The 12851-nt window shown below is 42.1% G+C and overlaps 1 protein-coding gene across 4 annotated transcripts in view; it reads right to left on the minus strand.

Moving 5' to 3' along the window:
• NR3C2 (nuclear receptor subfamily 3 group C member 2) overlaps positions 1 to 12851 on the minus strand; it is a 175313-nt gene that overhangs the window by 22669 nt on the left and 139793 nt on the right. For all 4 annotated transcript variants that reach the window (XM_066632975.1, XM_066632976.1, XM_066632973.1 and 1 more), the window contains one exon: positions 2151 to 2281. In XM_066632975.1, coding sequence (XP_066489072.1) covers positions 2151 to 2281 — 131 coding nt within the window. The remainder of the gene's footprint in view (positions 1 to 2150; positions 2282 to 12851) is intronic.

Genomic DNA, 12851 nt, shown 5'->3' on the forward strand with positions numbered 1-12851 from the left:
TTGACATTTCCTAGGAATCAGACATGAAGCATTCTGTAAAGTTGCTAAAGTCATTTCCCAAAAAGAAATAGAAGCAGTGCAGGTTCCCAGTCAGTACTGCTTCAGCTCATATCAAACTGAAGCAGCTTGGACCAGGCAGGCTGCAGATAAAGCTCCTGGTAAGCAAACTAAAGGGAAAGGGGTGGCCTGTACCTATTGCCTGTCAATGATTACTTGAGTGCTTTGTAAGCACCAAGTAGTCGAGGGGAGATGATATTGAGTGCAGCAGTTTCCACACACCCCTTCTTCTTCAAGCAGGACTAGAAGGAGAAGAGAAGAAAAGTCATGATGGGTATATGCAACCTCCTGGTTTGAGAAATAGGCTACCTCAGAGTACGAGATGCAAGGAAGTGGACAACAGGATGCAGGTATTTTGTGTGCTCCCTGAGGCAGCTGGCGGGCCACTTGCAATACAGGAAGGCAGACCAGATGGGCCTTTAGCCTGATCCAGCAGGGCTCTTCTTTATATTCTTATATCCTCTTTACCTTCTGACTATGATCTGTCCTCACAGGGGTTTAAAGTTCAAATAAAATGCATCTCTTTAAATATTGAATGCCATGTGAGTATGAAGTGACTAGAAGGGTAGTGCTCATTTCCTGTGTGGCATTTAAAGTTTAAAAGGGAAACATTCCTTTTAAACCCCACACAAGGACAGAGCACGGGGAGGAAAGGGGACAATATGATTCCACTCACATTTCGTGAGCACAGAACGCATCAATGTGGCTTGTATCCACAGTGGGCTGGAGGAGAGTGGTGGCAGACTGAGGATGAAGGGCAGCCCAAATTCACCACTCCTTCCACCAACTCCCCTGATGCATGCCACAACACATGATTTAATGGTCGGGTTGGCCATGTTTCTGCTCACCCCTTGATGTTTTTGATGGTCTGGTCAGTACATAATTTCACGTATAAAAAAATCATATGAGTTCAGGATTATATGATCAGATATAAGCTGCATGTCACATTTTTGTAAATATATCTTCCATGCATAGCAAGTATGTAATATTCAGCTGACATTAATTAAATCTGGAAAATAATAATGCTCCTTTTACTAGTAAATCTACTAACAAATTACTAGTAACCTTTTAAATTATTAAATTATTATACCAGCATCGATCAGAATTAAAAACAAATATAGGGTAATCATAAACAAAATGAAAATCTTCAGACTTTTGGATATATGCCTAATTTTTTATTCAGCTTCTTTAGTGTGGCAAAGCAACTGGCAATCTTTCCTATTTTGAGAGCTGGGGAAAGCAAACACATGCACCCCACAGCTGAGATGTGGTTTCTTCCATGTTAACTGAGAGAAATTTCCTTGATATGGCCATCGTTCAATTTCTAAACAAATTTCAACAACTGGTCACATGATTCAAGTAAACAAAAAAATTAGAACAATTTATGGTGGGTTGCAATACCTGGAACTATGCCTCCTAATTTCAGACAGAATGTCTAATGTTTGCACAGACATATTCTGTGCAACCACTCTGTATATTCTGGAAACCCTTTAATAATTATTTTTTTGATTTACTGTTTTCTTTAAACAGAGTTCTGCAAACAGCTAGAGTTTCCCAAGCCCAAATATGTCCATTTGTTTGTGTTAGGTTTCCCAGTTATTCGATGAACAGAATAATAATAATTATTTAATTAATAATTATTTAATACTTATTTTAATTATTTTTAGATTTAGTTCAATAATAATTATTTTATTATTATTTGTTGGATTTATAGAGTTCTGCAAACAGCTAGGGCTTCCCACCCCCCACAATATAGCCATTTACTTGTGTTAGGTTTCCCAGTTATTAGATGATCAGAAGAATGTTGGGAAAATTCTATGTTTATCCTCATTTCCACTCTTCATCTATTCATGGAGGCATCTGAGAATTTGGACTAATTTTCTAGTTCTGTGAAGAACTGAAGCCCAACTATCAGATTCTGGCTTCTCAAAATTTGCAGCAGATGTTTAGTTCAAAACACTGAACCTAGAGTTTAACCTGCTCTTGTATTCAAGCCCTTTTTATCATTCCCTCTGTCATTCTGACTAGTCAGATACAATATTGTATTAGCTTAGTAGTTAACAATTATGGGTGGAATTAATTGACCATCTTACCTGTACTTAACAACAGCAAAACTTTCATTATGGTGTATTCTTCAAAGCTAAGTTGCAAGCGAACAAATTGAAGGCTGATCTGGTGCATTCCCTGGCACAATTCAAACATTGCAGACTGGCGCATTCGCTCTCTGCAAAAGAAAGAGGCAAGAATGAGAATACAAATGCTCTATAACTTTCAAGTGACAACTCATATGCCAAAGAATCAAATGACAGTCTGCTACCCCTGTGAAAGGGTGCTCTTGTATAACTCATAATTGTTTACAAATGACCACTAGGGATGTTACCCTGTTGAAGTTTGGGTAAGCATGGCAAAGCTCTTTAATCCAGCCAATATTAAAAGTCAATGCGAGATAGTTAAGTACAGAATGTGCTTAACTCTTCCACTGAGATCAATCAGAAGGGCTAGAATTGTGAGTACATCCAGGTTCATCTTCTCTTTGGGCTTTCACCACTCTCTTGTTGTGTTCAACTAAGTCACCCTTCCTTAAATGACAAACGGCTGGAGACAATAAAGGACAATTTATCAGGGGCTGAGTATGGGTGGAGAGACCAAAATAGAAAAAAAAAAATACATTCCCATGCATGATAAGTATAATGTCATAAACACTCACTGGTGGTACACAAGCCAGAGGCTGCTGTCATAATTTACCCTGCACCTGGGAACTGGGTTTCTCTCATATGAGTAATTCTACCAGCAGAGTACAGGGATGCATTCTAAGTCCTAACTGATCAGCACTGCTATCCTATGCATAGCTACTCAGAAGTAAGCTCCACTGAGTTCAATGGGGATTACTCTCAGGTAAATGTGCACAAGACACTGCAGTCCAAGGGTGCAATCCTAATCCACTTTCCAGCACCAACGTAAGGGCAATGCAGCTCTGAGGTAAGGGAACAAGCATTCCCTTACCTTGAGGAGGCCTCCATGAGTGCCACCCAACTACAGGATGCAGCACACATCCCATTAGCACAGCTATGCCAGTGTAGGAAAGTTGGTTAGGATTTGGGTTAGAAGTTGTTTGGTTAGGATAACTCAAACAACACTTCTCACACCATATGTACAACTATCTTATTGCTGTTGTGAGAATGGATGTAGCCTAAACTAATAACTTCTATCTAAGTCATATAGTTTTATATCAGCCTATCAGATCAGAGAGCTGGAAATACATGTACTGAAACTAGCTGCATTTTCCATTTTTTTTTTGACTAATGAGAATGAATTGTAACCAAAGGTTGCCTTCCTCCAACCAAAAGAGCTTCCTCCACAAGAAAAGCTTGGATACAACCCAAAGAAAAGCTGAATCTGACTCACCACACTCATAAACTGCACTTTCAAGCTACAATTCATACATCTAGCTCAGTGGTTCCCAAACTTCTACAGGGAAGTTGGGAACCATGTAAGTCTTTGCAGGGAAGTGGCATAAGAACATAAGAACAGCCCCACTGGATCAGGCCATAGGCCCATCTAGTCTAGCTTCCTGTATCTCACAGCGGCCCACCAAATGCCCCAGGGAGCACACCAGATAACAAGAGACCTCATCCTGGTGCCCTCCCTTGCATCTGGCATTCTGACATAACCCATTTCTAAAATCAGGAGGTTGCGGATACACATCATGGCTTGTACCCCATAATGGATTTTTCCTCCACAAACCTGTCCAATCCCCTTTTAAAGGCGTCTAGGCTAGACGCCAGCACCACATCCTGTGGCAAGGAGTTCCACAGACCGACCACATGCTGAGTGAAGAAATATTTTCTTTTGTCTGTCCTAACCCGCCCAACACTCAACTTTAGTGGATGTCCCCTGGTTCTGGTATTATGTGAGAGTGTAAAGAGCATCTCCCTATCCACTCTGTCCATTCCCTGCATAATTTTGTATGTCTCAATCATGTCCCCCCTCAGGCGTCTCTTTTCTAGGCTGAAGAGGCCCAACGCCGTAGCCTTTCCTCATAAGGAAGGTGCCCCAGCCCCGTAATCATCTTAGTCGCTCTCTTTTGCACCTTTTCCATTTCCACTATGTCTTTTTTGAGATGCGGCGACCAGAACTGGACGCAATACTCCAGGTGTGGCCTTACCATCGATTTGTACAACGGCATTATAATACTAGCCATTTTGTTCTCAATACCCTTCCTAATGATCACAAGCATAGAATTGGCCTTCACTGCCGCCGCACATTGGGTCGACACTTTCATCGACCTGTCCACCACCACCCCAAGATCTCTCTCCTGATCTGTCACAGACAGCTCAGAACTCATCAGCCTATATCTAAAGTTTTGATTTTTTGCCCCAATGTGCATGACTTTACACTTACTGACATTGAAGCGCATCTGCCATTTTGCTTCCCATTCTGCCAGTCTGGAGAGATCCTTCTGGAGCTCCTCACAATCACTTCTGGTCTTCACCACTCAGAAAAGTTTGGTGTCGTCTGCAAACTTAGCCACTTCACTGCTCAACCCTGTCTCCAGGTCATTTATGAAGAGGTTGAAAAGCACCGGTCCCAGGACAGATCCTTGGGGCACACCGCTTTTCACCTCTCTCCATTGTGAAAATTGCCCATTGACACCCACTCTCTGCTTCCTGGCCTCCAACCAGTTCTCAATCCATGAGAGGACCTGTCCTCTAATTCCCTGACTGTGGAGTTTTTTCAGTAGCCTTTGGTGAGGGACTGTGTCAAACGCCTTCTGAAAGTCCAGATATATAATGTCCACGGGTTCTCCCACATCCACATGCCTGTTGACCTTTTCAAAGAATTCTATAAGGTTCGTGAGGCAAGACTTACCCTTACAGAAGCCATGCTGACTCTCCCTCAGCAAGGCTTGTTCGTCTATGTGTTTTGAGATCCTATCTTTGATGAGGCATTCTACCATCTTACCCGGTATGGATGTTAGGCTGACCAGCCTATAGTTTCCCGGGTCCCCCCTCTTTCCCTTTTTTAAAATAGGCGTGACATTTGCTATCCTCCAATCTTCTGGCACCGTGGCCGTTTTGAGGGACAAGTTGCATACCTTAGTCAAGAGATCTGCAACTTCATTCTTCAATTCCTTAATAACTCTTGGGTGGATGCCATCAGGGCCCGGTAACTTATTGATCTTTAATTTATCAATGAGGTCTGAAACATCTTCTCTTTTAACTTCTATCTACCTTAACTCCTCGGTCAGGAGGGGCCGTTCGGGCAGCGGTATCTGCCAGAGGTCTTCTGCCGTGAAGACAGATGCAAAGAACTCATTTAATTTCTCTGCCATCTCTAAGTCTCCTTTTATCTTCCCTTTCCCTCCCTCACCATCCAGAGGGCCAACCGCTTCTCTGGCGGGTTTCCTGCTTCTAACATATTTGAAGAAGCTTTTATTATTCCCCTTCATGTTGCTGGCCATGCGTTCCTCATAGTCTCGCTTGGCCTCCCGTATCACCTTCTTACATTTCTTTTGCCACAGTTTATGTTCCTTTTTATTCTCCTCATTAGGGCAAGACTTCCATTTACGGAAGGAAGCTTCCTTGCCCTTCACAGCCTCTCTAACTTGGCTGGTTAGCCATGCAGGCACCCTCCTGGATTTAGTGGAGCCCTTCTTTCTTTGCGGTATATACCTCTGCTGGGCCTCTATTACTGTTGTTTTAAGCAGCCTCCATGCACTCTGGAGAGATTGGACTCTTTTTACCCTCCCTTTCAACCTCCTTCTAACCAGCCTCCTCATTTGGGGGAAGTCTGCCCATCGGAAGTCAAGGGTTTTTGTTAGAGATTGGCCTGGTATTCTTCCCCCAACGTGCATGTCAAAACGGATTGCAGCATGATCACTGTTCCCCAATGGCTCAGTAACGTTTACATCTCTAACCAGGTCCTGCATACCGCACAATATTAAATCCAGAGTCACCTGTCCTCTGGTGGGTTCCGTGACTAGCTGCTCTAAGCCACAGTCATTTAGCGTGTCAAGAAATCCGGTTTCCTTATCGTGACCAGAACACAAATTGACCCAGTCAATATGAGGATAATTGAAGTCCCCCATGATTACAACCCTGTCCCTCCTTGTCACCTCCCTGATCTGTTTCCTCATTTCAAGATCCCCATTCGATTTCTGGTCTGGAGGACGATAGCACGCCCCCAGTATTACATTGCTGCACAAGCCTGGTAATTTAACCCACAGAGATTCTATGGTGGAGTCGGACCCACCTTCAATCTCTACTTTGCTGGATTCTATCCCTTCCTTAACATAAACGGCCACCCCACCTCCAACATGCCCCTGCCTGTCCCTCCTGTAGAGTTTATAGCCCGGGATTGCGGTATCCCACTGATTCTCCGCATTCCACCTGGTATCTGTTATGCCCACTATGTCAATGTTTTCCTTTGTCACCAGACATTCCAGTTCTCCCACCTTTGCTCGTAGACTTCAGGCATTTGCATAAAAGCATTTGTACATGGAATGCCCTAGGATGGGCTGCTTATTCGCTCCTTTGTCCCCGCATCCTCTCATTGTGCCAAACCGTCTATCACATCCCATCACGCTACCTTTCCCAATTTCTTCTCCTACTCTGCCTTTGTCTTGTTGTTCTCTAACCTCCCCATCCTCATCCCATAGGGATGAGGAGTCCCAAACCGGATGCCCCTTGGCTCCTGTCGGCCTTCCCCCAAGGATCAGTTTAAAAGCTGCTCTGCCACCTTTTTAATGTTATGCGCCAGCAGTCTGGTTCCATTCTGGTTCAAGTGGAGCCCGCCCCTCTTGTACAGGCCCCGCTTGTCCCAAAACATTCCCCAGTGCCTAACGAATCTAAACCCTACACCACCGTCTCATCCACGCATTGAGAGCCCTGATCTCCGCCTGCCTAGCTGGCCCTGCGCATGGAACACGTAGCACTTCAGAGAATGCTACCTTTGAGGTCCTGGCTTTCAGCTTCCTGCCTAAAAGCCTAAATTTGGCCTCCAGGACCTCCCAGCTAAACTTGCCCACGTCGTTGGTGCCGACATGCACCACAGCCGCTACCTCTCCCCCAGCACTGTCTACCAGCCTGTCTAGATGAGAAGTGATGTCCGCAACCTTCGCACCAGGCAGGCAAGTCACCATGCGGTCCTCACATCCGTCGCAAACCCTCCTCTCTATGTTTCTAATAATCAAATCCCCTACTACAAGAAGCCCCCGACCCCCCTCCCACCGAGGAGTATCCTGAGTGCATTTGGATACGGGCCCATCCCCTGGAGAAGGGGTCCCCCTTAGGGGACTGTTTCCCTCCTCTCCAGGATGACGTCCTCCAGTCCTGAGACTTCCCACCCGGGCAGCTGAGGAGCTGCACGCCTGAGGTTGGGACGAAGCCTGATCGTCCCCGGAAGTCTCCCCACAGTCCTCCTCTGCCTGCCTGCGCTTCTCCAGGTCGGCCACCAAGGCTTCAAGGAATGGAACACACACCAAGGCATTCAAGGGCAATGGAACACAACACTGCCAGGGACAAAGTGGGGTTTTCATACTTACCTGTGGCACCACCAGCTTCCTGGGGGTACAGGAAGCCTCTGCAGGGCTCCTCAGGCCTCAGAATGACAAAAAGATAGCGATAGGAACCCACTTCCAGTTTTGAGATCAAAAACCAGAAGTGGGTTCTGGTTGCAATTGTTAGTCATTCTGAGGCTTGGGGAGCCCTGTGGAGGCGTCTGCAGGATTCCCGCACTCCCAGAAGGCCAGCGCTGCTGAGGGCGAGTACCCCCCCTTTGTCCCTGGCAGTGTCATGATAAAGGCGATCGTATCACTGCCATCCCTACAGGGCATTCCCCTTAAAAGGAAATGCCCTGCTTCTGGTTCCCCTGATGGGTCACAACCTACCAGTCTGGGAACCACTGATCTAGCTGAAGAAGAGAAACATACAGGGTGGACCTCTGGAAACAGTTGCTAGGCTGTTGTATACTCTATTTCCAACATTCTGTGTTAACAGATATTGGGGTGAAAAAATGGGTTTGAACTCCCCTATTATAACATCACAGTATATCACAGGAAGCAAGAATCGCTTTAGAGTTTTTTTTTCTTTTAAAAAGCAAGAAAATCCATTTCCAAGATGAAATGACAGAAAAGAAAAAGCGGCTAGCTGAGCAGACGTGCCTTCATCAAGCTCTTGAAAGGAACTCTATTTTCCCCCAAAAACTGCGGATCTGAGGAGATCTGAGGATTATTTGTAAGGAGAGACAAACTCCTCCATGTGATGGCACGATTCCTGAGGAGGAAAAGCCCGGCCAGGGGGGCTTTCCCAGGAGATTCCGCCGTCTTGGCAGCAATGGTGAAGAATTCATTTTGAAATCAAGCTGAAGGCCCCAGCAGGGAAAGACGTTGAAAGACTTAAGTAAGTGTTATTCTGTTTGTGTATGCCTGGCGTGGACTGAATAATTTGATTACCTGATTTGTTTTCTTGCCATGAGAAGGGGGGGGGAGGTTCCCCCCCCCCGCTATTTATCAGTATGAGGAGAAATCGTAGAGGAGATTTACAAAGCTTGCTATGGATATATGAAAATATAATTACAACTTTACAACTTTGAATTTCGGTGGATTACAAATTAACTGTCCTTAAAAAGTTTGTGTATTGGAGCATTTATTGCCTTGGTTTGTTACTATCGTTTGGGAGTGCCTGAAGGAGCGGCTGGATGTTCTGACATTCCTGCGGACGGAGGAATGGTGTTGCCAAGGCTATAGATATAAACAAGATAAGAGACTGGAAACAGACTGTGCAAGACAACATAGAAAAACTGTTGGCAATGGTACAGCAGCTAACAAACCAATCTGTACAAACTCAAGCTAGCATGGATGCCTTAACAAAACGATTAGATGATCTTACTGGACAACTGATGGAGGTGAAAATTACATCAGAAGAAAATAAACAAAAGATTAAGAGATTGGGACAAAAGATAAGAAAAGATCAAGCTAAAATATCGGAGATAGAAGAAAATCAGTATGATGCAGAGACAACATTAATGGAAATTCAGATGGCTAGTGCAGCTTGAGTGGTGAGGATACCAAATATACCAGAGGAGAAACGAGAAAATACATCGCAACAGATTGTCAGATTAATATCAGAATGGATTGATACACCGATGCAGGAGATATCTAAAGAATTGGACTCAGCGAGAAGAGTGAGCACTTCCTATCTGAGAAAACACGAATTACCAAGAGAAATCCATGTGAAATTCATCAGAACCTTTTACAGAGATAAATTACTGAAGGCCTCAAAAGAAAAGGAATGGACAGTGGATGATAACAAAATCAACATTTTGAGACATGTTCCATGGAGACTGAGGAAGAAGAGAAAAGAATATGAAAACCTGACAAAATTTTAAAGAGAAAAGCAAATACTATGTAAATGGCTGTCTCCTGAAGGTATGTTTTTTCAATATCAGACACAGATATATAATATAAATTCAACAATGAAAGCAGAAAACGTCTTGAGTACAGTGATGAAAAACGAGATAAGAAAGGAAGAAAAGGAGAAAGAGAAATCAAGAAGAAAAGAATTAGAAGAATATAGACCAGAAATGGAGTCGTATGAAAAGAAATCAGATGACTTAGAAGCAACAGATGAATCAGAGAGGGGAAGAGCCTAGAGTAAGAGGCGCTCACCAATAGCAGCAAGAGAAAGACAAAAAGAGAGGAAGACTAGTAAAAAGAAACGTGATGACTAATGAATAGCGCATTGGTGGTGAATAAAAACTTAGGAGAAGTTTTTGTGGCTTCAGATGAAAAAAAAGGTGTTGCCATTTAATTTAAAGAAAGATTGAGATCAAAATTAATATATGCATTATAAGATGGATTATTGGACTTTGAGATGTAAGAAGAAACAGTCAAACAATGCATGTTAAAATGGGCATAAAATATAGGCCATAATATCACAATAGATCAATGGGAACAGATCTGGAAGCATAATAAAAAACTTACTAGAGCAACAAATGTTATATTTTTTTAGATATTATAGATAAAGAAAACAATGTATACCTAGTTATGATTTTAACTGTAGCAAGAATCTTATATGCTAGATATTGTAAGGATTCTACAATACTAATGAAAAATGAATTAATAGAGAAAATAATGAATGTGATGGAAACGGACAGACATTTTGGATTACCAACGGAAACCGACACAAATTGAGCAAGGGAAAAAACCCTTTTATGCTTGGGTGAAAATGAAGTTTTAGAAATATATGATAGGGCATTTAGATGATTGTATTACATATATATTATCTTTGATATGATATGATACATGTATGATGAATGAAAAATGATATTAATAGGTAAATTTAGAAGAGGAATTGATTAAGATATGTAATGATTTATTAGTTTTAGTGATATATGATAATGATATATGATTTCCTGCACCCTTTGTGTTTTTTGTGTAGTGAAGTGTGTTATGTTTTTTGTTATGTGTTATGTGTAATTGTTTATAGTTGTTTTTGTAAAAGAAAAAAAGAAAAGAAAAACAGTATCACCTGAAAATAGTAACAGGGCATACGTTTTGGAGCTGTTAATAGTTAACAAGCTAATATTTTTAGTACTAGATTCACAGTACTGTTTTTCTGGTTACAAGAACATGTGGGAAGCACTAAAATATGAAAGGATAGTGCACACAAGGCTCTGTACCGTAGAAGGTGACACCGACCGGTATTTTTCAATTCCATTGGGAATGGATGCAGTTTTGAGTGCACAACAGCAAAAGAAAAGGAATGGTTACTTTAAAATAAATCTACTGTAAAGTGTCAGCTTAAAAGTCTTGTTATCACAGACTTCTGTGACACAAACTCCTTGTTTTCTACATTAAGCTATTGTGAAACTATAGGAAAAGGGAACTAGAAGCAAAGGGAGCAAATGCACAATTGAGGGCACCAGCGTGTTGTGCTGAAGAATGACCTATCTAGGAGTCAGCTGCTTAGTAGCTGCAGAAGGACATTTGTGCATTTAGAAGGATATCAGAACTGAATGAAATAATGTCTCCACCACTGCAGATTTCTAAATGGATAACGTTAATGTGAGCCACCCCCAAATAACCTCCATTTTCTAAGCAGTGAATGATAACTGTTTTCCTGGAAACATTGCAGGTCAAGCTCTAGGATAAATCTGTGTTACAAGAGAATGAATCACAGGAATAATTTGCTGTTATGAAGGTTTATGTTAGAATTTAGTTATCACTTCTTGGATAGAGTTTTGAAAACAAAGAAGCAGGGACCCAAATTAGAAGGTTGTCCCTCTACAAAACAAATGTTCACAGCTCTGTTTTTCTCTGTGCTTACTTACTCTTCAGTTTCAAAATGAAGAGGAATATGTGATTACCACCCACTCAGTCATAAGCCATGTATTCTATTGAAAGCTATCTGATTCTTCCCATGGATGAAACAACACTGTTCAGGTTCTGTAATTTGGCACTTTTCTTTTGCTTTCTACCTGTCACCCAACATAAACATGACTAGTTTGAAAAAATGTTTTTTCCCCCCAGAAAGAAACAAAATCTAAACAGCACTTGTTTATGCAAGAAAGAATAGTTTTTTAAGCATTCGGTCTTAGATGGGTGGCTTTTAAGAGGGCCGTTCAGAGCTACTAGAATGAGTTGATGCAACTATAGCACATGCATTCTTCACTTCCCACACTCATGTGTGAAGGGACAGAACACATGCTTTGCATGCAGAAGGGTCTGGATTCCAGGGGGGACTGAGCCTTATTGAATTCCCAGAGAGTCACCATCAGTTAGTGTAGAAAAGGCTGATCTAGTCTGGCTGAATAAAAGACAGCTTCAAATATTCAGGATCTTATTTTAAAACAAAAAACCACATGGGGTGACAAAGGACTGGAACTTTTATGTTGAAATGCATATCCCTGTAACAAAATCTACATCTATATCTATAGCTTCCTGTTCCTTTTGAAAACAGCAGTGCATGAGAAATGTATATCCCATGTTTAGTATTTGGGGTTGACCCCCATATGCGATGTCGTTTGAACTACAGGCATGCCTTGTGTCTCTGGAACCCCCGCAGTTGCCAAAACCTACAGACATTCAAATCAGAGGGTCAGGGCACACTAACCCTCCAAACGTGACCAGAGGATTACAGGTTCAGGCAAATCCACAGATTCAGGACCCACCGGTTATGCAGGACCCACAGATATGCAGTCACAACCTGTAAATTCACCAAGTTAGTTGTATGCTGGAGAACAGCCCACCTTAGTATGACAGATTAAATCTATCAAATCTGATCAAATCTTAGCATGTGCACTCAAATCTGTTTATCCCATTAAAACAAAACAAGCAAGGAAAACACACTGACATACACTTACTCTGCTATTGTGGCCTTTGCATATTTATTTTTAATAGAATTTTTTTAAAAGTCATTTCATTTCTATTGCCCAAATACTCCTGAAATAGTTGCTAAAATCTCCTCAGTATCTTGATAACACAGTGAAGACACTTTTTATCTCAGCTATAATGCTCAACCTTACAATATGGATTTATTCTTTGTTGTTTCAGCAGCTACATATGCTCTTATGATCCTAATGTTTGACTACTGCTATTTCCACAGCAACAGAAACATCTCCTTCAGTAGCAATTTACTTAGAATGGCACATGTGCTTGAAAGTTTGAGTTACTGCTAATTACATACTATATCCAACTTTAAGAAGAACAGAATACTAAGTAGCCGACCAAATTACAGCAGTGCAGGTGTAGACAACCTTTGACAAAGTACTGCAAAGGCCGTCTGTGCTAAAAT

The sequence above is a fragment of the Tiliqua scincoides genome, chromosome 6, assembly GCF_035046505.1.
Source record: "Tiliqua scincoides isolate rTilSci1 chromosome 6, rTilSci1.hap2, whole genome shotgun sequence".
Lineage (NCBI taxonomy): Eukaryota > Metazoa > Chordata > Lepidosauria > Squamata > Scincidae > Tiliqua > Tiliqua scincoides.